This window comes from Eretmochelys imbricata, chromosome 15 (genome assembly GCF_965152235.1).
Source record: "Eretmochelys imbricata isolate rEreImb1 chromosome 15, rEreImb1.hap1, whole genome shotgun sequence".
Taxonomy (NCBI): Eukaryota; Metazoa; Chordata; order Testudines; family Cheloniidae; genus Eretmochelys; species Eretmochelys imbricata.
The window spans coordinates 30,524,075-30,551,596 of NC_135586.1; the positions used below are offsets into that span (position 1 = coordinate 30,524,075).

The 27,522-nt window shown below is 43.4% G+C and overlaps 1 protein-coding gene across 1 annotated transcript in view; it reads right to left on the reverse strand.

Moving 5' to 3' along the window:
* Window positions 1-12,775, reverse strand: part of LHFPL7 (LHFPL tetraspan subfamily member 7) — a 17,293-nt gene extending 4,518 nt beyond the window's left edge. Inside the window, 1 exon segment of the mRNA XM_077835368.1 lies at window positions 12,712-12,775. Within this exon segment, the coding sequence (XP_077691494.1) occupies window positions 12,712-12,775 (64 nt within the window).
* Window positions 12,776-27,522: the final 14,747 nt, after the last annotated feature.

Consider the following 27,522-nt stretch of genomic DNA (forward strand, 5'->3'; position numbering starts at 1 on the left):
CAAGATATATCATGTCCACTGCTTTCCCCATATCCACAGAGCCAGTTATCTGATCACAGAAGGCAATCAGGTTGGTCAGGCATGACTTGCCCTTGGTGTATCTATGTTGACTGTTCCTGATCACCTTCCTCTTCTCCAAGTGCTTCAAAATGGTTTCCTTTCAAAATGTCAAGTAGCAGGAGAGCAGTTATTTTATCTTTGCATTTAACACTGGTATGACCACTGCTGGAATACTGTGTCCAGTTCTGGTATCCACAGTTCAAGAAGGATGTTGATAAATTGGAGAGGGTTCAGAGAAGAGCCACAAGAATGATTAAAGGGTTAGAAAACCTGCCTTACAGTGATATCAAGCAACCTTATTTTTTAAGCTTAACAAAGAGTTTAGGGGATGACTTGATTACAATTTATATGTACTTACATGGGGAACAAATACTTGATAATGAGTGCTTCGATCTAGCAGACAAAAATGTACACCTTATTCCCAGTCTGAATTTATCTAACTTCAGCTGCCAGCCATTGAATCATGTATATTGAGGGTAATTAACCACTGGAACAATTTACCAACGGTCATGGTGGATTCTCCATCACTGGCACCTGTTGAACCAAGATTGGATGTTTTTCTAAAAGATCTGTTCTAGGAATTAATTTGGGAAAGTTCTCTGGCCTGTTATACAGGAGGGAAAATTAGATGATCACAGTGGTCCAATCTGGTCTTTGAATCTAGTGTAACTCAGATCTGTATTTGGCCCAGTCACTGGCAGGGCAGTACTTGCATTTATAGCATCTGCAGTTAACTTATTTCTCCACTGTAGGGCACTGATACACTACATGAGAGACACAAGATGGGAGGACCAGATCCTAGTTGAAATAGACAGTGTTTGATACTCAGTTACAGTTCATGTTGTTCTTTTTATAACTTCATTTTGTGTGGTCTCTTTTCAAGCTGTAAAGTCTAACAAAGTCAATTTAAAAAAAAATCCAACAACCTGAAAACACTCCTAATTTATTGGTTCTTATGTGTGGTTACTATGACAGCAGAAACAAAGTTCACTTGTCAGTAAAAGGACTGGCTGGAACTAGCAGTGCCAACGATACATTGGTATGTCTTAAACTGCTAAGCCGTGTTCATTTGGATGATAAATTCTGTATTATTTTTAAAAACCAGAAACGCACAGATTAATTAGTTCTATTATTTTTATAAGGGGCAACGTTCTGCCGAGTTGTATGGAACTTGCATATAATTGCATTGAGATTTCTGGTGAAATCATAAACCAAGGGGGCAAAGTTCAAGGGGCTGTGTCCATGGCGTCTTGCAGGATCTGCTTGCTAGTGCTGTTGCCCCTCTGGGATGGAATTACAGCTTTAATTTATGACATGGGTTGGGACTCAATATTTAACATTATCCATGGATTGCAGTTAATTCCTATGAATTAAATACTCACTCTTGAAGAGGAGGGGTTTATGTAAGAAGCTGGGGTGCCAGGAGCGGAAGGAATCCATTCCCATATGCCACACAATGACAGTGGAACTTTGCTCTGCATGAGCGACTGCACTCCACCCATGGAAGGTAGGCGAATGCCGGTGGCCCTCCAGCCTGGCTCCAAAACCTCTGTGAATTGGCTCCAGCTTTGCTCATCCATGTAAAAAGTACTCAGATCCTAGGGGCAGGATCTCAGCATCCTCCTTCCTCAATGCCCCTGGAACTGCATTGGTTCCTCCTATGGTCAGGTCCCCACCAAGTGACAAGGGCTAGGGGAGGGGGGAGGATTTGGGCCCTTGCCTTTAGACTGTAAGCACTTCAGCATACAGTCCCGCTTGTGCTATTTCACCTATCCTACAGTGCTATGTCCACCCGTAGCATTATGCATGGAGATTTTGCCAGCAGCCTGCTGGATCTTGAAGCATCTGAGAAGCGAGTTCCTATGGCTGTAGCTGAAGCTTTAAAAGTGTCATCTCTTTGGGAATTTTCATTTTCAAAACTTCTAAAAGTACACCTGAGGTTTTCCCCTCAGAGGGTGGGAATCCCAGAAGGTGGCCAGAAGTGAGTCTCAGTAGCTTCTACAGAATAGAATATTTGCTTTTGCTTGAAATAGCTCTGAGTGGCACTCACCAAAATCATGGGCTTTTGGAAAGACTGTAACAGCGGATACCCTGCTTGGCTAGGTCTCAGATGACTGGCTCTGTTGCTGGGTGTAGGCAGCTCTATGGAGGAAGATGCCATTGAGGCAGACATCTGAGCAATAATGTGATGATTTAGTTGTTAACTACACCACTCCAACTGAGATCAGGACCCCACTGTGCTAGGTGCTGTACATACATATAGTAAAAGACAACACTTCCCGAAAGAGTCTATAAGCTGAAGAGTTAAGACAGAGAAGAGTAGTGCCTCTCTTACAAATAGGGAACTGAGGCATACAGAAAACCTGTGGCAGAGATGGGAAGTGAAGTGTGATCTCCTGAGGCTGAGACAAGTGCTTTAATCACAACAGCAGCCTTCCTCGCTAGGATTTAATCTGTGATTACTCAGAGTGAATCTTGCATAACACTTCAGGGTCTTGCCAGGACTTGGGATCTGCACCTTTCCACCAAAACACCAGAGCATCACCGCGGCTGCCATTTTCCTTTGAATACAACAGTGGAAAGCTACATAACACGTGTGGCGGATATCCCGTCCTCAGCGTTCAGAAACATTGCGACAGCACAGCAGTTTAGTCACAGGCCCAAATTCTACTGTTACTATGATGCGACTTTTGTTGACATCAAAGGCATCTCACAGGAGTAAATGAGGGATGAATTTGCCTCAGTCTCTTTGCGTTATGTGGGTACTCTTAACAGTGTGAGCACGGAGCTGTCTTGCTGAGAGACAAAAGGCTAACATCGCTCACCTGGCTTGGCAATAGCATGCCTCTAGGTACTGAAGGTTGGACTCTCCCTTTATCTCCACATCTCAGTGCAGATATTTTCTGTTTACAGTGACTCATGCCCCTCTGAGTGTCACTCTGCCTCACTGCTACTTTGGACTCACTGTTTATAGAGCACCACACCTTCCTTAATGGCAAAGTGTCATATTTCCACAGCTCCAACAATGCGTGACCTTAAAAGCGGTAGGGGGCAGGGGAGATTCTCATGGACGCTCTTAGGGGGCATCTGAGTTATTCTGGTCTGAATCCCCATGCGTGCATTCGGGTTTGGGAATAAGGGTGCCTTTGTTGGGTTTAACGTGTACAGCTTCCAGGAGCCGGCCTCCCCTGCCCGTCGTTCCTCGGCCTTTTGAGTTACGTCGGAAAGGCCTTGGTACCGTAATTGGCACCACGTTCTCGCAAGAGCCGCGGTGAAGGTCGCCCAAAGGTCCCTCATCAGTAAAAGGCGTCACTGTGTGAAATATTCACCTGCGGGGGCTGAGGCTGAACCACCTTGTACCCCCCCACGGAACAAAATCAGCCGGCCTCGAGGGGGCAAAGCCAGCCGGGCGGGGCTCTCCAGGCCTGGCTTCAGGTGCGTACAGCCCCGAGCACCCCGGGCTCCAGCTGAAGCCTGACCCCGCCTCCCAGGCCCCAGCAAAGGCACCTCCGCTAGGGGGCGCCTCCCCCGGAGTCACTGTCTCAGTGTGTGCGGGGGGGGTGCTGGGAACCCTGGAGATGGGGGAAACCACTTGGCGCCGGGGGGGAGGCCGCAGCCGCCCCCCTCAGTCCCAGCGCCCCCCCCCGTCCCAGCGCCTCTGGCCTCGCCACCCGGCTCCCGAGCCCCCAGGGCAGCCCCGCTGCGGGCCCAGCCCCGTACAACTCCCCGTGAGCCAGGCAGGTCTGGGGGGAGGGGGGAGGGGCGAGCGAGCCCCAGGAGAACGGACGCGAGCTCCCGAGCCCTCACTGCCGGGCTCCCCCCGCCCCGGGCAAGCCCCGCCCGCCGGGTGTCCGCCTCGCCCAGGCCCCGCCCAGCTCGCGGTCACCATGGTAACAGAGGCGCTTCCCTCCGTTCCTCCCGTGGGGCCGGCAGCAGGTTGGGCTGCGCGCGGGGCGGGCTCTCGTGGTGCGCGAGCGGTCGGCTCCGCCCGCCCCCCCCGGCAGCAGGCTAGGCTGCGCGGTGCGCCCGGCGGCAGCGGGAGGAGGCGCCGCGCTGGGGCTGGGGCGCCCGCACGCCCGGGACGCAGGTGGGGGCTCCGCGGCTGGGCCCTGCGGGGCTGGGACCCTCTGAGACTCGCTCTGGGGGAGGGGCCGAGCTGTCTCAGCTCCCGCCCCCCGAGGGCGCCATGGACCGGACCCCCGCGGGACCCCGCCCCCCTCAGGGCAGGGCACCCTGACCCCCCCCCTCCCCAGGGGCACCCTGCTCCCCGCCTTCCTGAGCCCCCTTCCCGGGGGTACCCTGCCCCCCCAGACTTCCCTGCCCCCTAGACCTCCCTGACCCCTCTCCCCAGGGGTACCCTGCCCCCCAGACTTCCCTGCCCCCTAGACCTCCCTGACCCCTCTCCCCAGGGGTACCCTGCCCCCTAGACCTCCCTGACCCCTCTCCCCAGGGGTACCCTGCCCCCTAGACCTCCCTGACCCCTCTCCCCAGGGGTACCCTGCCCCCCCAGACTTCCCTGCCCCCTAGACCTCCCTGACCCCTCTCCCCAGGGGTACCCTGCCCCCTAGACCTCCCTGACCCCTCTCCCCAGGGGTACCCTGCCCCCTAGACCTCCCTGACCCCTCTCCCCAGGGGTACCCTGCCCCCCCAGACTTCCCTGCCCCCTAGACCTCCCTGACCCCTCTCCCCAGGGGTACCCTGTCCCCCAGACCTCCCCTCCCCAGGGGTGCCCTGCCCCCCAGACCTCCCTGACCCCTCTCCCCAGAGGCACCCTGCTCCCCGCCTTCCTGAGCCCCCTTCCCGGGGGTACCCTGCCCCCCCAGACTTCCCTGCCCCCTAGACCTCCCTGCCCCTCTCCCCAGGGGTACCCTGCCCCCCCGACTTCCCTGCCCCCCAGACCTCCCTGACCCCTCTGCCAAGGCGCACCCTGCCCCCCAGACCTCCCTGTCCCCGGGGTACCCTGCCCCCCCAGACCTCCCTGACCCCTCTCCTCCCCAGGGGCACCCTGGCCCCCTGACCCCTCTCCCCAGGGGCACCCTGGCCCCCAGACCTCTCCTCCCCAGGGGCACCCTGCCCCCCCAGACCTCCCTGACCCCCCCCTCCCAAGGCGCACCCTGCCCCCCCGACCTCTCGTCCCCAGGGGTACCCTGCCCCCCCCAGACCTCCCTGACCCCCCTCCCCAGGGGTACCCTGCCCCCCCCAGACCTCCCTGACCCCTTTCCCAAGGCGCACCCTGCCCCCCAGACCTCTCGTCCCCAGGGGGTACCCTGCTCCCATCTCTCTGAGACCCCCCCGCCCCGGGGCACCCTGCCCTCATTGTTTACCCTCCCTCGCCTCTCTGAAAGTGCCCGGCCGAGCCCTGCTCCACGTGCCCCGGGCCCCCTGGGCGGCCCTTCCCAGTCCCCTCGCGCAGGCCCGTGGGTTGCCGCGGCGCTGAGCACCCCAGCTGCGAAGGGAGCGGAGGGTGCTCAGCGCGTCTGGAAGTCGGGCTGCGAGCTCTGCCTTTAGGTGTCCAACTTCAGGTCCCCGAGTTTGAAAACGCTGGTCCGGGACTTGTTCCCAAAGTTAGCGGACAACTTCCCTGTGGGTCTGAGCTCTGCTCAGCTGGTGCTTGTAAATGGCTTTGAAGCTTCTGTAGAAATCCCGAGGAGCCTTGTGTGTCTCTCTGACATTCGGTGATTTGTCAAACTGATATACACTGGTAACTTCTCATGCATAAAGTATTTGCAGAAAGATTTATAAGCTGGCTACTTCCAGATATTTTTCTTCCCTTGTTTTTTGTTGTTTTGGTGGTGGTTGTTACGGTCTCCATTTCTGTGGGAATAATGCATCCCTTTTGATGGGATTAAACACTAAAGCTGTTTGGAAAAGTGTAACAATCTCTAGTGGTAGCTACAGATAAAACTCCTACTCCCCGTTCTTCCCCTCATTGTTCTTATTTCCCTTCCCATCATTAGTTACCTGTCAACTGGACAAATAATTGCCTAATCTGAGTATCAACTGGGTATCTTGGTTTAAATTGTTCTAACACTGATTTTGTTTTGTTTCCTTGCTAAAAATAAAAATGTCTAAGGAAAATGTTAATGCTATAACTTCCTTCTCTACTGTGTCATTCCACAGTATTTAAATCTTATTAAAGCCTCATGGGTTAATTAAGAGACTGACATCCATAATTTGTTGTATAGCACTTGAGATGATTAGACTTGGTTGAGCTACATTTTTAATGTCATTGTTTATTCTCTTTAGGTTTATTTGTTTCAGTTTGGTGTAACTGGAAACAAGTGCAGGGGTTCATGATTCCAACGCATTCTGGATGCAAATAGCTTGTTTTTGGCTAAATTGGTCCATGTATTTGCAATTTTAGCAGTGCTAAATTGAAATAGTAAAGGATCCGGATGGAAAGAAAAGATTTATATTTTGTCATTATTTGGTGCATCTAACATAATATACATTTATTTTATACCAGAATTGGAAAAACATGCAGTAATTCATATGTGACTACAAGGACATTGTATAGTTAGGTTTATGCTATATTGGGCATAAGTAATCTGTTAAAAAGATCACATGGGGCCTAATCCCACTGCCATGAAGTCAGTGGAGGGCCTGCAATTGATTTCAGTGGGAGGAGAATCTGTATCTGGGTGTTCTAAAACTGCAAATTAAACATATCTGTTGAGATGGAAGTCCAAGTCTGTGAATCCACTTTTTTCCCTGCATTATTTATTATATTCAGTTTTAGTAATAAACTGCTTGTGTGGATTTAATTGCAGGATTGTTACTGTACTTTCCTTTTCTGAGAAGCTAAGTAATTAATCATGTAAACATGAATATTGATTTGATATTTGTTTCTGATGCATCATCTATGTGACTTTGACTTTTCAGTATGGAATGGATTTATGGAAAATCGTGTTTGGCAGATGGTATGCTGCTAATCTATGCCATCATGTAATGTGGTAACCAGTTTGTATTCTTTTGGCTTTGATTTTTCAGAGTATAATGGTATAAATCTGTTCAAGATAATCTGCTGCACGTGACAATGTAAAATGTTGGTATCATGCTAAAGGAACACTAACATATGGCCATTGATGTTCTGTCAAAATAGACTTTTTTCTGTGGCAACTGTAGGCAATTTTCATGGCAAGCGGAGGAGGTAAACAATGTTACTAGGGTAACAGTGAAGTTAGATCAGATGCCTCAGACCCACTTTTTTTTTTTTTTTTTTTTTTTTTTAACAAGAATGGATATTGGGTTTTCCCCCCTCCAGAATAGAAGGTTTTTTCTTTATGCCATAAAACGGTGGTTCACACCTTTTTGAAGCAGAGTGGTTATGATTTTTTTTTCTACAATATTCTGGGACATAGTAAAGGAGTAGACAATACATGGAAGAAATTGCCTGATTAAATAATGGGGAAAGTCAACTGGTAACATAATCCAGTTATTTTTCTACAATTTCTCTAAGAACTGTTGCTGGTTATGGTAAAACAATATTACAGGATTTGTTTTAATGTATATTGAGCTAAAACTACTTATCCATAAAATAGAAACAAAGTTGTAAAACCTTCCTTATCTGGAATAGTTTAGTTGACAAAATTGCTTTTTAGACAGAAAATGTAACCTGTGACATAATTGTAGCAAAAAATAGTTTTTAGAAAGGATTTTTAAAAATAGTTTGTGCCCTTCCAGAGTACAATACGAATTAAAATTATTTAAAGCTTGATTCCCTACTCGAAAAGACTTCAGGTTATCAAGTCTGTTTTCCTCTGTGGTTACGTGAGCTTACTGATTAAAGTAAATGTTTTTTTGTGCTGCTCCTAGTATTAGTTATATTAATTTATTATTGCGTTCATCACATTTTTTCTTCCTGCTAAGGATATTCCAGCTACTACAGATAATATTGCCCACAACCTTCACTTCTCCATTTGTGCTATAAAAAAGTGCAGAAGAGAGTGACCGAGTTTTTATAGATGAATTTTTTTTGGATTATTGGGGAAAATCCTGAATACCATTATGAATAACATCATAGAAAATCTCTTTTAAAATCTATAATTCATGGGAGAGCACTCAGCATACCACCTTATTTTTTATTTATATTAAATTATATGTTTAGTACTGATTAAAAGTCCTTGCCTGATTGGCAACCCTGAAGATTGTAGTCCTTCCATATGATAGATACAGGCCAGAGTGTTTCATGCATGTTTCTCTCATCCTGCCTGGTCTGGGCCTTCACAATAAACTAGGTACCAAGAATCAGGGAAAATGAGACATGTAATTCTGCACCAATGCAACTCCTCTGGTAGTAGCAATGTTGAAAGCTGTGTATATACAGGGTACAGACGTTTTTACCTCTGTCATCTATGTCTAACCCTGAGAAGGGAGTTCAGTCTACATACTTATTCTGTCCTTGGCATTTCTGTTAAAAATGCTGAAAATCATGATATCTTTTGGGATAGCTTGGTTTCTTCTGGAATAGGTGTTTTCTAAAGCTTCCAGTTCTGATTTGCAAATAACTTTCCTACAAGGAAGAGTGCCATATAGAAAGGGCAGTGCTTGAAAAATTTACAAGATGCCAAAGGGCTGTACAGGAGAGACTGATATGAAAAATGAGGTGCAGGAGCCTTCCAGCAACCTCCAGATGGAATGTAGGTGAGAAGTCCAGGTCCCTCATCTCCCTTGCTGCTGGTAGGGCTCTGGGATTCCTGCCTGGGTGGTGTTCACAGACTCTGCTCCATCTGGCATATCGGCCTGGCTAGTAGATAAATTTGAACCCACTTTCTCTCCTCCCTCTCCTTTCACATCAGCTTGGCTGCTGGAAAGGAGCAAGGAGCTTTCTCTCCCCACCCCCAAGCCTCTTAGCTGCTGCAGTGGGGTATCATCACTGGTTTACATTTTTCTCAAGCTTTTTGTGTGGTCGTGGCCCATTAATAACTTCATTGCTGCCTCTTCTGGTAGCTTTCACAAGCATCATTAGAGTAAAACTAATATGATTCTTGGCAATTTTCCTGTGGCTCATGGGTTTCTAAATAGTCATCATGAAACTTACCAGAATTTTGATAATTTCACTGTTAGGAATGCTTGGGAAAGCTGAGAGGGATTAAAGGCACTAAAGTTTTCTGAAGACTCAGAAATACAGTACTGCATAGTCATAGCAGAAAGTCTTTCTTTGAGCATAAGAGTTAGAATAGCATTTTTTCTAATCTAGATCCCACAGAAATTGATACATTAGCCCTGCTCACTAGGGAATGTTTTCCACTGGTGAAGTGAACTTTGCAGGGCAATGGAAGTCACACATTGTTTATTAACTCTTTAAAATATCATAAATGTCATTAGTGTGCAATAATGTAACTTTTAAAATCAGAGTTTGCATTCAGTTTATCTCAAATGCCATTTTTCTTTCCTTATTTTCCAGATGTCTTTTTATGTAGAACAGTTTCCTGCAGTGGGGTCTGAGAATAGACTTGTTTTGCTCACTTATGTGGATTACAGTCTTAAACCCAGAGTTTGCAAAGACTTATGCAAGTGCTTCAGTTTATGCATTTTGAGTAGTCGCAATTAAGTTAACGTGTACGTAAGACTGCAGGGTTGGGGCCATAAGAACTCATGGGCCTGGCCTGGACTGTCTTGTCAAGGCAGGTACTTTTCTTGTGTACTTTCAAGAAGCTATTGTAGGAGTTGTTACTTGTATTTAGCAATCTAAAGAGAGCTCTTCAGTTGATGTAAATTGCTGTAGACTCACTGATGTTCAGGAAGCTAAGACAATTTACACTGGCTGAGGATATGACTCCTGCTGCCTGTTTCTATCATTTTTTGTAAAAAATTATTAGATAACTAAAACTGTAAATCTGGTAAATACTAGTTTCCTTTCCTCCATAATTAAAATGGAATATCAAGGTAAAGTAGCAAGGCAATTCAGAGATGTAGTGTAATTGTTTACTACAAGTTGGCAGTATCTTTCTTTCACTTCTATAGTTCTGTAAATGTACTTGATGCTTTATGAATGAATGGAGATATTTGTTGTCCTACCTATCAGGGTGGATTTGATTTAAATCACTAGTCAGGAAGATTCGATTTAATCGTGGTTTTCTACATAAAAGTTGGTTGTTCTTGTTGGTTGTTATAACCTTAATACATATTCTTCACAACTCAGAGATAGATGTTGGTTTCATTTTTAGAAGATACTCTATACATTTTTAAAGTGATTTATTTTGAAAACTTTTCAGATTAGTTTTACCACTATATCAGAAAATGAATGATTGTTTGGTTATTTCATTTACCAAAGGTAATTGAAGCAGATATTTATGAAGTCATTGGGAGGTGAACTATCTACAAACCAGCAGGTTAATCATTAATATTTGAAGGATTTTCTTTCCATGCTGAATTAGGAGGAGAACATCACCAGACAGACATTTAAATTGTTTTATTTAACTAAAACAACAACATTATGTATTCTGGATTTTTTTCTTCAACAGCAAACATATAATATTTTAACAAAACAAGCATATGAATTTTTGAATTTAGTTTAACGTTCAAATTTTTTAAAATCAGGTTTGTTTTGTTAAAATTGTTTAACTAAAATAGTTAAACGAAATATTTAAAAAAAAAACCCCAAAATTAAATAGAATGTGTCAGCCAGGTCAACATGAGAAACTTGAAATATTGGCTTCTGCAGCTAATTCAGTCATCTTCACCTTCGTTTTCCTGTTTGTTCATACTCTGGAAAAGAAAAACACGCTTTCTTGCTTTTTCAGGTCCCAAACGATTTCGCAGTTTGGAATGAATTATTCTAAAGGAAGAAAATATTCTTTCTATACCGGCAGAAGAAGCTACTGCTGTGTTGAAGTGATAATCTCACTTTTAAGTCTCTGAATCCAAGTGCTTAAGTGACTTCCACCAGTTCACTGGTGTGACTTTCTTTAAAACATCATCAGCAAACATATTTCTTGAATGGTTCACCCTTGGCTCTGAAGTTTCTTATAGTTGGCATTATGGAGGGATGATTGCTGGATGTCCATGTCATAGCCAACTCCTCTTCTTCGGCAGTTAAGGTTTGATCCCAGTACCGAGTGTTGAGAATATTTGCAAGAAAATGAGCTGGAGATCGTGCTTAAGATCTCACTCAGTTCCTTCCAAATTTTAGCAGCATCAGCCATAAAACAGCAATTTCCCTGCATTTTGTTCAAGGCTACAGAAATAGTCTTCCGGGTACTCTGCACGTGTTCAACGTTTCTCTTAAGCCCAATGTTGGGAACTTTGGCTGTGATGGTGCCATCTATTTTTTCACAATTTTGTTCACCATCTGTCATCAGATTAGGCCAGTTCTTGATCTAGTGCTCAAAACAGTCCACTGCTGAGTTCCATCGCATGTCTTGTGGGAGAGTTAGCTTGGTTCCTCCCACTTTTTTAAAGAAGCTGCTGCAAAGTGGTTGTTATGATAGTATGTTGCAATTTCAACAACATTAGCCTTTATTTCTGGAACACTGAAGTCTTTTACATCAAATGAGCACTGCAACCATATGTTATTATCTTGGGACTCTCTTCACTGCTGAATTTCTTCTCATCTTGGACACATTTGCAGCATTGTCTGTGACCAAGCTGCGTACTAGACATTTGAATTTTTTTCCCACAGTTTGTTATAGCTTTTACTGCTACATCTTGTAAGTATTCTGCAATGTGTGCATTTCCTGATGTATCAATTGTTTTTGTAAGGAAGACGTTCCCTTCTTCTGTTGTCACACAAGCACGTACAACAGGATCATTGTGGACATTGCTCCACCCATCAAGACTCAGGTTAACAATTTCACCCTCTAGATCTTTTGCACATTGCTCAATTTCTCTTTCATATACTTTATCCAGCAATTTGCCTGCGACATCTGCTCTGTTGGATGGACTGTATCCTGGTCTTAATGACTGAATCATGTTAATGAAGTGTGGGTTCTCAATCATACGGAAAAGAGTTTGTTGCATAAACAAATGGGGCAATTTTTTCAACAATTACCTCTTTTTGTAATCTGCTGGTTCTTATCACAAACTTATCTATGGTTGTTTCTGGGTGATGGAGATTTTTTTTTCTTTTTGCTACAGGTGATATACTGTGTCTGTGACATACATGATGTGACTGAAACACTATCATTGGCAGATAACTCTGAAACTATAGAAAACAATGGTGATCTTGAAGGTGGATAGTCTTCAGAATCCTGTATGTTGAGGATGGATTCTCCTAAACAAAATAAGTCAATGCAGTTATTTAATTATTATTACCATAGCGCTCATTTAGTATGACTCATTGCATTCGATAACACTCAGCACTACTTTAAAGGTGAAACTGTAAAAGGAAGAGCTGCCTATTTCAGCTATTTTTTTATCACAACTGCGTCTAAGATGATAGTACCATAGAGTAACAACTGTATTATTTTTGCTCAAATGCAAGAATTCAAGAACAGTCCGGAAGGAAGATGGGCAGTTCTTAAGAGAGAAGTATGAAATAAAAGTTTACCAACCTGAAGATCCTGCATGTTCAGACATGTTCCTTTCATCATCTTCAACGCAGCTTTCTCCTGAGAAGGAACACTTCTCATGATGTTGTTTCATTCGGGCAATCAGGCCTTGCATTTCTTTGTTGCACTGTTCGCATTTTGCGTGTATACCTGTCCTTACCCACAGGTAGAGGAACTTCATTAAAATATTCCCCAACTGGTCCTCTTTTACGGCCTGCTGCCATTATAGGTTTTCCCTTCTAGTGAGAGAATGGTATGGTAGATCTCAAATCAATGAAGTCTACACTCAGAAAGACCTCAAGACTTCTGGAATATGCTGCTCAAACAGTTTAACTTTTGTTTCTACTGCGTGTCTCTAACTTCTCACATTTATCTCCAGACTTCTTCTCGTTGTCCAGATCTGTTTCGCCCCCAACAATCTTCTATTCACTGAACTTTTTGAAACTTTGCACATTTAGGGAGAAGTAAGGGATTGACTCTGTGTACACAAATTTGCAGAGGGACAATAAGGTTGAGGTCTGTTATGTCTCGCTTCTATATATTATTTATTTATTTAAAACATTTTTGCTGTTAACAAGCATGTTATCTCTGGAGACACAAATCCACAGTTTGAGAACTGCAAAACTAAGCATCTCTGATGGTATCTTTTAGACTGAGCACTGAGCCCCATTGGGTCGATAGAAAGGTTAACCTAAATAATCTAGACAGAAGCCCCCGGAACCCCATAAAATTGGGTCCCTAATCCATGAACTATTGGAACTCATTTACATTTGTTGGATGATTTAGTGGGTGTTTGTCCTGCTTTGAGCAGGGGATTGGACTAGATGACCTCCTGAGGTCTCTTCTAACCCTAATATTCTATGATTCTACAAAACTTGTTTTAAACATTACATGAATATAATGCCTCATACTTTAGAATTTATAATCCTTATTCCATGATGAGATATCTTTGAGCTATAATGTATCTTAATTAAAATGATCTTTAAATTAGATAGTTTTTGAGGAAAAAACTATCAAAAAATCCAATTTAAATTAAAAAAAATTGGATTTTTTTTTTTAAAAAAAACCTTGATTTTTTTTATCCACCTTGCTACCTATTTTTGTCACTGTCTACTGTTAAATTGGTTTCCTGGGGTGGATACATACTTTGTTGGCTTAGTGTTTAATTGTTAAATAATGAACTACTGCCAGGAGAACTAAACCCTACTTTGAATCAGACAAATCTTCACAGAATGAAAGCATAGTGTATTCAAAGGCCAGTTTGTAGACGCATGAATGAGAAGTAAACTGCTTGGAAGTGCAAGCCCAGACATGAAGCTCATGGTAATAGGCTGTGAATGCGATCTTCATTGTTGCTTTTCTTTTGACACGTGAGGGTGCCCACACTCTGAGACTGTTGTAATATCTTGGATATTTGTTTTGTATATAAGGACAATACAAAACCACGCTGTGGAAAAGCTGCAAAACTAATGGATTTCTGCTGTTGTCTCTGAGATCTAAGCTTTTTTTTTTTTTAATTTAAATGAAGTTTCTAGTCTCTCTAGTTGCAAAGATGGTCTTCACAGTGTAAACTAGTGCATGATTGTCTTGAGTTGCAGTCAGAGAAACTGAAACAATAGCATCAAGAGAGCTCTGAACTTCCCTCAGCAAATAATTCAAATTAATCTTGAATCCAAATTGTTAACCACTTAATTGCAGGACGATGTATGGGATACATGTGCAGATGCAGATGGAAATATGTGCTGTTTCTGTTCTGTGCAGCTGGATATGCTGACTTGTCCTGCAATTTTTTCAGAAATAGCTGCTGGTTCAGCACTTTCACATTCTAGTATCAATGAAGAAAGTTAAATGAGCATGGATAGCTGGCTCTGATTTTGGTTTTCTTGCAGATGGCACATGCTCACTGAATACTAAGTTGACTCAAGGTGGTGGAGAGGGAGTGGATCCCCTTAATACTTTTAACCTTTTATATAGGTTTAGAGGATACCACATACTTCAGAATTCTGCTTACTTGGAGAGTGACCCATTTAATCCTCTACTGAACTAGTCACAAACCAAATTATCTGAATGCTTTCTTCTGGAATCCTTTACCAGTAATGTTTCAACAGTGGATAGCAAAGCAAAGTGGGGCCTAACAGAAGTTAGTTGTTAGCTGCAACATTTCATGTTGCAGCCCAGTGAACTGAATGCTCTTTCATGAGGCAATTGGATGATACTGCAGTATTGTCTACACATTGTATTGTTTGGTTTCAGAGTAGCAGCCGTGTTAGTCTGTATCCGCAAAAAGAAAAGGAGGACTTGTGGCACCTTAAAGACTAACAAATTTATTTGAGCATAAGCTTTCGTGAGCTACAGCTCACTTCATCGGACTCATTGTATTGTGTTTATCTGAGCTTGTACAGGTGGGAGAAAAATGGGTTCTTAGGGGATCTGGATGTTAGTAGAATGACTGTAATGTTTTAATGCCTTTCCTGAGCTATGTAAGATGGATATCATAGAATATCCAAGTTGGAAGGGACCTCAGGAGGTCATCTAGTCTAACCCCCTGCTCAAAGCAGGACCAACACCAACTAAATCATCATGTGTAACTTTTTTTTGACCTTCCAGGACTAAAGGGTAAGATCTGTCAGGATGACCTCAAAATCTGGTCACCAGGAGAAAGTTGTTATATTTAATAGCTGAGGTGGATCTACTGGCCTAGTCTCAAATGACTCAGCCTATTATGAGCTTCTTGAAATGTACTTCTGTGAAAGAGAAATACAGGATTCAGTTAACTCCTCAAATCCAGTTGGCTGATCTGATTGCTTTAGAGTGAATTCTGCTTGGGCTGAAAAAGTGTGTTACTGGAAGCTAAACTTCTAAAAGTGACTCCTTAAATTGTCCTGGGTAGTTTTTAAAGGGATACTGGCAACTTGAATTTTTAAAAATTTAATAATTAAAAATATCCAGTTTCTGTTAGACTTCTTAAATAACAGTCCTGAAGATTTTTAAATTCCTTTGAAACAGAATTTTATCAAGATCAAGGATCTTGTGATCTTTCTAAGGATCTTTTCAGCAGAGGAAACCTAACTGATTATAAGGGTGAAACTGATTAGACACAGTGATGTCGGATATACAATCTGGGGGAAAATATCAGTGTGTTTCATATAATAGTTTCAGTTCTAGTGATCTGAGGTGATACTTGCTAACATAATAGGTACATTATTTTCTGATATGTTTGATTATTTTTTTGCCAAGTTGACACTGTCCCTTTTACAGTCTGAACTTGTGACCCCATGGGTAGAAGCACGGATCCTTTATTATTGGAGAGCTGGGATTCCATGTGCCCCAGTAATACATAGCATTAATTATTTTATCAGGCAGCTCACAAGATATGGGACCTTACAATTCCAATTAACTGATTTACAAAAAAGCTTCTTTAGATCATTTATAGAGATTGTTACGTTGATGATGAGGAACCTGGCTTGTGGGATGCATATGACAAATATAATTAACATGTATCTGATTCCTTAAAAAAAATCTTTTAAAGTATATGTATAAACAGAGTTTTTATTGGTATTGTTAGGGAAGACATGCATAACTCACTTGGGACTTTGATCCTAATTTCTTTTCTCTATAGTACATTCTCATGATCTGAAACTATTAAACAGCTAACTACCTAGACTCCTCTCTATTGCTATTTTAAAGTTATGTTACAATTGGGAAATGATATTACATGTTAGTTTTTTAACCTGTCTGGAGTGTTTTAAAATGGTAGTTTGTGTCTTTTATGTACTGTGCATAAATCACTTTCCTTATGTGCACTGGTTTCAGAGTAACAGCCGTGTTAGTCTGTATTCGCAAAAAGAAAAGGAACCCCCTTCCCCTCCCCGATGTTCTGGTTTAACTTGGATTTAAACTTGGAGAGTGGTCAGTTTGGATGAGCTATTACCAGCAGGAGAGTGAGTTTGTGTGTGTATGGGGGTGGGTTTTTGGAGGGGGGTGAGGGAGTGAGAGAACCTGGATTTGTGCAGGAAATGGCCTAACTTGATTATCATGCACATTGTGTAAAGAGTTGTCACTTTGGATGGGCTATCACCAGCAGGAGAGTGAATTTGTGTGGGCGGGTGGAGGGTGAGAAAACCTGGATTTGTGCTGGAAATGGCCTAACCTGATGATCACTTTAGATAAGCTATTACCAGCAGGACAGTGGGGTGGGAGGAGGTATTGTTTCATATTCTCTGTGTATATATAAAGTCTGCTGCAGTTTCCACGGTATGCATCCGATGAAGTGAGCTGTAGCTCACGAAAGCTTATGCTCAAATAAATTGGTTAGTCTCTAAGGTGCCACAAGTACTCCTTTCCTTATGTGCACTGTACACTTTAATTAGGTGAGCTTCTATACGTTATTTTATAACAAGCATATTAGTGGCAATTCTCTGATACACTCAAAAGATTCCAGAGAATTGTCTGTTGGACATAATCCTTGTTGGTTTTTATAGATGTGTAATCCGTGGTGTGTTTTTGTTGATACATGCACCTAGACATATGGGGTGAAATCCTAGCTCCCCTGAAGTGATAGCAAAATTCTCATTGATTTCAGTGGACCAGGATTTCACTCACAGTACCAGGTTTCAGAGTAGCAGCCGTGTTAGTCTGTATTCGCAAAAAGAAAAGGAGTACTTGTGGCACCTTAGAGACTAACAAATTTATTTGAGCATAAGCTTTCGTGAGCTGCAGCTGAAATTTGTTAGTCCCTAAGGTGCCACAAGTACTCCTTTTCTTTTTACTCAGAATACTGGTTATCAGGAGCAAGTTCAAATTTTTCATTTTTGGCTCATGATAAATCTATAATGAATTTCTTAAACTGGATACATTGAAGACTGAACATTTCTTACCCTTTGAAACAAGTTACTATATTAATTATCTTGATTTATAATAAATTTGTTACAGCACGTAGAAAAAATTGAAACTATAAATTTCAGGAGCTTAATCATTTGACTGGATGCATGAAACTATCAGTCTTCAGGTGTAGAAAAGTGAGCATTAAATGAATTACCGAAGTTTCATTACATAGAAACTGTAACCATGTATGAAATGTTTACTAAATACCTTTCATTGTGCTTGTGTTCACTGCAGAGTTAAAGTTACAACTTGAATGTTGCCCCTCACTTGAGTCCTGTCCATTCACACAAACTCGTACCTCGAGTGTGGTGGTGCTTTTTACTTGATTCAGAGTAACAGCCGTGTTAGTCTGTATTCGCAAAAAGAAAAGGAGTACTTGTGGCACCTTAGAGACTAACCAATTTATTTGCTCACGAAAGCTCATGCTCAAATAAATTGGTTAGTCTCTAAGGTGCCACAAGTACTCCTTTTCTTTTTACTTGAGTTAGCTCTGGTCAGCCAGAGGGTATAGGGTATATAGCTTGAGTTTTCACAACTCAACTGCTAATGCTTTCACTCTGTGCAGCTTGAATTTTAGAGCTTGTCTACAAATGAAAGTTAATCCAGAATAAGGTAGGGCATGACTTTAAAGCATATTAACTATTCCTGATTAACTCCATGTGTGAACGTGCTTATTCCGAAATAAATGCTTTGTTCCAAATTAGTTTACTCCAAATTCCAAAGTGGATTAAGCTAATTCGGAATAAGACCGCTTTTATTGTGGGATAAGCGGGTCCACACATGGAGTCAAAGAGGAATATCTCCCCATTTGGAAAAGTCCTTATTTTGCCGTGTGGCTGCTCTTACTCAAGCTAGGTTAATCAAGAGGAGCAAACATGAGTGTAAATAACTGTGCAGTGAAGACATAGCCATTGGGTATAAAAGAGGAGTATAAAAGAAATCAGCAATAGAGGATTAATTTTGTTTTAACTCTTGTTTAAACAATAACAGAAGTGATATACCACATTTGCTGCAATACCTAGATCTGATTGGCCATTCATCCCTCATGTAGCCTATCTTAATGCATTATCTTGTTTATTTTTTCTGTTTAGGTATGAACCTAAAAAGAAACTGTTGCTTTTCAAATACCTTAACATTTCCATGATGGATGTAAAATTGTCATCTAGAAATAGCTTTTTAATATAAAAACCTCCTAGTTGCTGAGGGTGAAGACTTGCTGCTGTTTTGGCAAGACGCATCAAAAATATACGAACATTTGAATGTGCTGCAGCATTTAACACATGAATTGTACTTTCATTGATGCAACCAAAGCTGCTGCTGCACACAAAGGAAACTCTTCTTGTGCGATTACTTTTTCACAATGGCTCCTTTTCTAGTCCCAGTGTTGATCAATGGTTTGCTTCTGTCTGTTTCAACAAGGGGTCTTGGTCTGTATTCAGATCCACAGTCTATTTCTGTTTTTGTAGATAATTGCTTCATACCATCATGAGATATAAATCTGAAAATATAAACTTATTCAGTTCTCAGGAATTTAAATGCCACTATGTGTCCAAGTTTTTTGTTCATCATCTTCTTTCTAGTAGTGGTAATGAGTTCAAACTTTGACTTGGAATCAAGTCTTTATAGGTACTTTTACAAGTCAGTTTTAGCATTAATGGCTTTCAAAGGGGGGGTAAATTGGGGCAAAATTTAGGAGGGATGTTTGTATGCCTCACAGTAAGGGCCTGTCTACACTGGCACTTTACAGCGCTGCAACCTTCTTGCTCAGGGGTGTTAAAAAAACCACCCGCCTGAGTGCAGCAAGTTTCAGCACTGTAAAGCACGGGTGGAGACAGTGCATCAGCGCTGGGAGCCGCGCCCCTCATGGAGGTGGGTTTTTAGAGCACTGGGAGAGCTCCCCACCAGCGCTTTGCCGCAACCACACAAGCCACATTAAAGCGCTGCCGTGGCAACGCTTTAACACTGCCAGTGTAGACTAGCCCTAAGTCAACAAAACAAGTCTTTAGAAGGACATGGCTGTCTCATCCTTAATAAATGCATTTGCAGCTGTCAATCTGTAGTACATTTTATTTTACAGATGGTCTGACCCATTGCGGGGAGGGATAGCTCAGTGGTTTGAGCATTGGCTTGCTAAACCCAGGGTTGTGAATTCAATCCTTGAGGGGGCCATTTAGGGATCTGGGGCAAAAATTGGAGATTGGTCCTGCTTTGAGCAGGAGGTTGGACTAGATGACCTCCTGTGGTCCCTATGATTCTATGAACTTTTGGCTTACATAGCTGTATTTGATTTTCATGGGAACCTTCACGTTTCTTCATGGAACAAAATGGACACAGATTTTGTTTTATAATTGCCTTTCTTGCTCAGAGTCTACAGCCAAGATGGCTTGCTCTTTTCCTGGTGGATTTTACAAGAAACACCATTTTTATGTGCTGTCAAATGACGGAACCTGAATCATGTTAGTCGTTGTTGGATATTTAATATAAATGTAGTCTTGCCTTAGGTTTCTAATTAGCATTCTATTTAAAATATATTCACTAATACCATCCTCTTCTTGCAGCACACACACTGATACATGCAAAAAGAAAAGGAGTACTTGTGGCACCTTAGAGACTAACCAATTTATTAATAAATTGGTTAGTTTCTAAATGCCACTAGTACTCCTTTTCTTTTTGTGAATACAGACTAACACGGCTGCTACTCTGAACACTGATTATATATTGAATTTTTCCTTGCATGTTACATTCAGCCTGACAGCAACAGTTACCACAAAGAATAATAGATGTATTTAATGCTTTGTACATAGACTGATGGTGATATAACACACATGTTTTTATTTTACCATATTACACACACAGAATGCTTGTTTGAATTTGGAGACTGGGTGGAGTCGTAGAATACTTAGCTTAATATTAAATGTATATAATTTAAGAGGATTAACAAATTAATATCAAGATGAGTGTTTGTATTTAAAGGTAGCACTTCTCAGTATTCGCTGCATGTAGGTGATGCAGGGCTTTGGAGTGGAGCCCAGAGCTGGAGTGCGGAGCAGCTCCGGAGCAGTGGAGCTGCAGGTTTTTGCCTAGAGCTGGAGCGGAGCCGGAGCACAGCTCCAAAGCTCTGAGGTGACAGGAGTTTAAATGAATTTATCTGATTATATTAGAACTGCAGTTTGTTTGTTACGCTTCTAAATTGCATTTTACCTAGGAGAAAAGTGATCTTTATTCACCAAAGGTTGTGGAACAGGTTTCTGCATCCAACTGACTTATTCACACTAAACTTGATGGGGCAGTGGAAGTTTATCTTGCCCTAACACTCTTCTTCAGCCACCCCAAACCACAAGTTTCAACACATGAGTGAACGTGGGTCTGTCAATGACAGGCCAGCTTTGCTAATGCTTCTCAGCTTTGTCTGAATTATATCTTTACAAGAATGTCAGGGAAATAGGCTTGTGTGTGGTGAGCATTCTGCTAATGCTGTTAGGTTTCAGAGTAGCAGCCGTGTTAGTCTTTATCCGGAAAAAGAAAAGGAGTACTTGTGACACCTTAGAGACTAACAAATTTATTTGAGCATAAGCTTTTGTGAGCTACAGCTCACTTCATCGGATGCTTACCGTGGAAAATACAGTGGGGAGATTTTATATACACAGAGAACATGAAACAATGGATGTTACCATACACACTGTAAGGAGAGTGATCACTTAAGGGGAGCTATTACCAGCAGGAGAGTGGGGGGGACACAGGGGACGACCTTTTGTATTGATAATCAAGGTGGGCCATTTCCAGCAGTTGACAAGAACATGTGAGGAACAGTAGGGGGAAAAATAAAAATGGGGAAATAGTTTTACCTTGTGTAATGACACATCCACTCCCAGTCTTTATTCAAGCCTAATTTAATGGTGTTCAGTTTGCAAATTAATTCCAATTCAGCAGTTTCTCGTTGGAGTCTGTTTTTGAAGTTTTTTTGTTGTAATATTGCCACTTCTAGGTCTGTAATTGAGTGACCAGAGAGATTGAAGTGTTCTTTGACTGGTTTTTGAATCTTATAATTCTTGACGTCTGATTTATGTCCATTTATTCTTTTACGTAGAGATTGTCCTATTTGGCCAATGTACATGGCAGAGGGGCATTGCTGGCACATGATGGCATATATCGCATTGGTAGATGTGCAGGTGAACAAGCCTCTGATAGTGTGGCTGATGTGATTAGGCCCTATTATGGTGTCCCCTGAATAGATATGTGGACCCAGTTGACAATGTGGCTGTGGTTACACTTATCTGAATTGCTCTTCCATTTGCTTCTGCTGTGCTTGCAGATTCTATTTGCACTTCTGCTCCAGACTGGGAGCATTTAGGGTTGGTTTTTGGCAGGCTGTGGGAGAACGTTAGCCGTAAGAAGACTGCTTGTGTACTGTGTGGCAGTGCGTATTCAGTTATATTTTCTTGAGGGCTGGATAAGGCAATGCCCAAATCTTGGTCAGCCAAAGGGCACTCTGTAGGGCCAAAGGGCTCTTCAGGAGTTTGCTATCTAATGAAAGGACATTGATCGCTTTGTGTTGCATCAGCATCCGATCTGATTAAGCACCTGAGTAAAACTGTACAACTGTAAGTTGAAATGTATCAACAAAGTCTAGCTCCAGTGTGTTTAAATTTAAAGTTTCTAAATTAAATACCATTGAAGTCTGTTTATCAGAATTTCAGCTAACTGAAAATCCCGATTATCTGAATGAGCAGTGTGTTTCCCATGCTCATCAGTGTTTTTGGCACCTGAGGTGGAGAGAGGGAGGGCAAGTAACTGCAAGAGACAGAAGCCTCCGTCGTACTGCTTGGGTGGAGGGAGCTGGAAGGAAGATGGGGACAGTGAGGGAGCTGGGAGAGGCCCAGGGCAGCAGGGGTTGGCTCCCCCCAGAGCATGTACTATCCCTGTCTCCTGCTGCCTGCTCCCAGCTTCTGTTCCCACTGGGTGCTCTGCTGTAGGACAGTCATGCTACCTGGCTCCAGTTCTGCCCTGGGCTTCAGTTCTCTAGTCTAAAGAGATTCAGGCTCCTAGTCTCTGAGGGCTGGTGGATGCCCTGTAGCCGGTGAGCCACAGGTGCCGCCTGGCAGGGGAGCCAAGGAGCCGGAGCCAAGTAGCAGTACCACCTTACAGCAGAGCCCCCAGCTGGGAGCAGGAAGACCCTTGCAGGCTGGATCTGGCCCATGGGCTGCCATTTGAAGAGCACTGCTATATGGTAGTGACAGATTAAAGTAAGGAGTTTGCAGGCCTCCGTTTGTGTGGTTCCTTTGAACCAAATCTGCTTTTGAATAGTGTCAGACAGCCCTATGATAACATGTATAACAAGCAAGACCTCAAAAAGGTAGTACTGAAGGGCTGGAATTGAAGCCCTATTAAGATCAAATACACATTATCCTTTCAGAGGAACCTGGGGGGATGGAATGGGATAGATTAACAATTGTTGTTTTGACTAGACTCAATTACTACCTAGTTTGTGTTGAGTTTACACAATACCAATTACATTGTGGAGGTATATTACATTTTGTAGATAAGACCTGAATGCTTTTTCTTATCCATGCTCTCCCACTCTAAGATGTGTGACTTTATTTAATCAGCTTGTACAAGAAACCTTTGTAGAGCATTTGTGTTACATACATATATGGAACCTAAGGGTACTCTTCTAACGCAGTACACTTTGTCCAGGTGTTCCTTGTCAGACAGTCGTACAAAGCAGGTAAAGAGCTGTTTCCAATGAGGCCTATGACACAAGTGAGGCTGTTACCAAGCAGAAATGGCTACCAGCCAACAAGGTCTAACTCTGGATAACTGTGGGCAAGATGGTGTACAGTGTGTCCTCCAACAGGCCTTCAGCTAAGGGTTCCATTGTATAGCACTTTGATCCCTTCCTGGTTTTGCAAATGATGTGTTCTGACTGGAAGAGATAAAGACTTTGCTTAATGAAATGCTTGCTTGATCTTCCATCATTCATGCACTCAAACTGTCAGCTGGCCCAGGCTGAGCTGTTAAGTCAGCCCTGTGGGGGGGAACACCATCACTCTTGAGCTACTGCAAGTGTTACTGGCTGACAGTGAGACCAAAGGCTTCACCTAAGAGCATTAGGTGAGATTTTGTGGATTATTTATTAAGTGTTTAGTGCAGTTTCCTCTCCCAGAGTCTTAGGCCCTGTCTACACTGGCAAGTTTGTGTACACACTGCCAAGCCACTTAGTGCGCAGAAACTGCGCAGTTGTAGAAAACCACAACGAGAGGCATACAGTTTTCTGCGCCAGGGCTACTGCGCTGCGTTACCAGTGTAGACACTGTGGTCGATTACAGTGCTGTGATTGGCCTCTGTGAGGTGCCCAACAATACCTGTTCTCACCTCTCTGGTCATCGGTTTGAACTCTACTGCCCTGCCCTCAGGTGACCAACTGTCATCCCCACCCTGTAAAGTTCTTTAGAAATTTGAAAGTCCCCTTCCTGTTTGCTTGGTGATGCGTGCATCTTTCCAGGTGGCCATGCCTGCTCCATGCACCAGACGATACCCCGCTTGGAGCAATGCCAAGCTGCTGGACCTCATCAGCGTTTGGGGAGAGGAGGCTGTCCAGTCCCAGCTGTGCTCCAGACGTAGGAATTATGATACCTATGGACAGATTTCACAATGCATGACAGAAAGGGGCTATGATCTGGACACATTGCAGTGCAGGGTCAAAGTGAAGGAGCTGCAGAACGCCTACCCCAAGGTGCGGGAGGCAAACTGCCGCTCCAGTGCTGCGCCCACAAGCTGCCAGTTCTACAAGAGCTGGACGCGATGCTTGGCAGTGACCCCACCTCCACTGTGAAGACCACTGTGGCTTCTTTGGTGGCTTGCGTACCAGTCGAGAGTGGACTGAGGCAGGAGGAGGAAATCTTGGATGAGGATGTGGAGGGGGAGGGAGATCCAGAGGCAGGGGATGACTCGGAGACCAGAGATGCATGCAGCCAGGAGCTCTTTTCTACCCTGGAGGAGGCTAGCCAGTCACAGCTGTGGGATCTTGGTGAAACACAAACAGGACAGGAGGCCCCTGCTAAGTGGATCTGATTTTGGGAATTGCTGAAGTGAGTTGTTGGGGGCAGGGGGGTTGCAGAAAGCATGCTTGTCTCCCACCGCATGCCTAGTCTGAGCGGTGGAACAGGCTGTTGATTGACTCCCTCACTTCACGGGAATCTACCTCAGAGTTGTCCAGGAAACTCTCGTGGAGATACTGGGCAATCCGCTGCTGCAGGTTCTTCAGCAGAGCTGCTTTGTTTCTTGCACCATTAACAGTAACTTTCCCTCACCACTGTGCCGTCACGGGGGAGGGGGGCATTGCTGCTCACAGGTGAGCCACATAGGGGCCAGGGCGGAAGCTGCAAGTTTGGAGAGGACCCTCCCTTGAGTCCCTGCTCACCCTCAACACTGAGATATCTTTCATAATGATCACCTCCTGTGGAAAGTGTGGGGACAGGAATGATTATCAGGCCCCAACCTACAGTGCTGGCTTTCCCCAAGAGCCACGTGCCCAGTGTACAGCAGGGTCCGGGAAGAGTGATTTACCTTGCCCCTGTAGATACTCACCATTTTTGCAGTCTTGTGGCTCATGTGTGCTTTCCTGGGGTCAGCCAGTTAGTGACAGGTGTATGAGTACTGGCAGTGTTTTAAATCACTGAATCAGTGTTGTCTGTGTTGCAAACAATACTGCTTCTGTAAAATGTTGCATTTAAACTTCACAGAGATGACCTTTTGAGCACAGCCTCCCTCTTTGTTATTGGCGGTTGAATAGCTGTGCAGAATTAGAAAGTGGCCAAGAAGAACTAAGGAGGACTTTCTGCTTAATGTTATGATGCACTCCACTGCCGAGAAACAGGAATTGAAGGAGTAGAGGGACTGAAAGGAGAACACGGCACGCCAGAATGAAGCCATGGAGCAACTTTTAAGTGTTATGGAGCGCCAAGCAGACATGCTCCAGGCGATACTAGCTCTTCAAACTGAGCAGTTCTGTGCCTGCCCTTCCCTGCAGCCACTGTCGCAAAACTCTTTCCCATGCACCCCCAGACACTGCCAAAACACTCTTATCAATCCCCTGGCTCCAGTGTATACCCGCGGCATTCCATTCCTCCCCTCTCACAGTCCAGCCCTGCGGACTCCCAGTACCCACTGCACTCAACACCCATCCCTCTGCAGTTTGGCCCTGCTGAAGTACAGCAGCCGCTGACTGTACTCCAAAGGAGAAGGTTGGATATGAGCCCTGGACATACACAAATCTTTAGCCGTCCCAGGACGACTCCTCCTGAGACCTTCTTCCCTTTCCCTATCCCCCGCCCTGCTGATGGTTTTTTTGTTTGACTCTCTCCTCCGACTGTTGTCTTTTTAATAAAAGAATCGTGTTGGTTTGAAAGCAATCTTTATTCCATTAATTGAAAGCGAAAAGAGTCCTGCAAAGCAATAGACAATTTTGTTAAACCCCCTTATTGCATCATGTGCACCAATCGCCTCCTGGCATTACAGGCACCGGGATTTGTATTGTAGGATCAAGTCCAGTAATAGCTCTTGCGGGAATGGGTGGAGATGTTGTCTAATGGAGTTTGGTGGGGGGAACTAATTTCTAACTTTGTAATCAGACCCTCACTTTTCTTTCTTTTCTTCCATTTTGTCAGTAACTGCAGAAAACAACTATTTGCAGTACTCTGAGCTTGTAGGCAGAATAGACAGGCCTGGTTCTCCACTGCCTTGTAGGTTGTGTCATTTCTGCCTATGTGCCTGGCTATAGAATACTGGTGAGAATAGAAACGTATGGACTGGTAGCCTTTTACACTCGCTTTGCACAGGTGTAAATAACTGCACAAGTGCAAGGCTGCGGAGAATCGATCCCAGTAGGTATAAGGCTTAGCCTCCTATCTAGTGAGTCATTCTGCCTTGTGAATGCAATGGTATTGGTTGGTTCTAGAGGGATCCACATCTAGCCTTTCCCTGCTGGGGTGAGGGTTACTCTTAGTCCATGATGGGGTAGGAAGTAACACACACAGTATCTTTGCAACTGAGGATAGGACCGAAGGGTGGGGAATCCCTTAATGAACCAGTTATACAAGAGTTCAGAACTCTGAAAGATGCTTATGTTGTTTGAATTAAATAGTTTATATTTTATGATTTCTAGGCACAGTGGAGATTAAGGCTGGCATTTTCGGAAGTGTTGGCCTAATATTACTGTACATCCATTGAAGTCAGTGGGATTCTTACCACTGACTATGTTGGGAGTAGAGTTCAGCCAGTTGTGAGTGCTTTTGAAAATCCCACTCTCAATTAATTGTTGCTAACAATTGGTACAAACCATACCCACTACTACTTCTATTTCTACTGTCCCTTGCTTTTTAAGTTTAAATACTGTCCGGGTATGCATCCAAATACAGTAAAAGCCAGAGTGCACAAATTCCTCTTGCACTATGTCCTTAAAAATCTCCAAATTTGGGTATACTGATGCATAAGACTGCAGTAAGAAAAGGAGTACTTGTGGCACCTTAGAGACTAATCAATTTATTTGAGCATAAGCATTCATGAGCTACAGCTCGCTTCGTCGGATGCATACTGTGGAAAGTATAGAAGATCTTTTTATACACACAAAGCATGAAAAAATGGGTGTTTACCACTACAAAAGGTTTTCTCTCCCTCCCCACCCCACTCTCCTGCTGGTAATAGCTTATCTAAAGTGATCACTCTCCTTACAATGTGTATGATGATCAAGTTGGACCATTTCCAGCACAAATCCAGGGTTTAACAAGAACGTCGGGGGGGGGGGGTGGGTAGGAAAAAACAAGGGGAAATAGGTTACCTTGCATAATGACTTAGCCACTCCCAGTCTCTATTCAAGCCTAAATTAATTGTATCCAATTTGCAAATGAATTCCAATTCAACAGTCTCTTGCTGGAGTCTGGTTTTGAAGTTTTTTTGCTGTAATATCGCAACTTTCATGTCTGTAATCGCGTGACCAGAGAGATTGAAGTGTTCTTTGACTGGTTTGTGAATGTTATAATTCTTGACATCTGATTTGTGTCCATTTATTCTTTTACGTAGAGACTGTCCA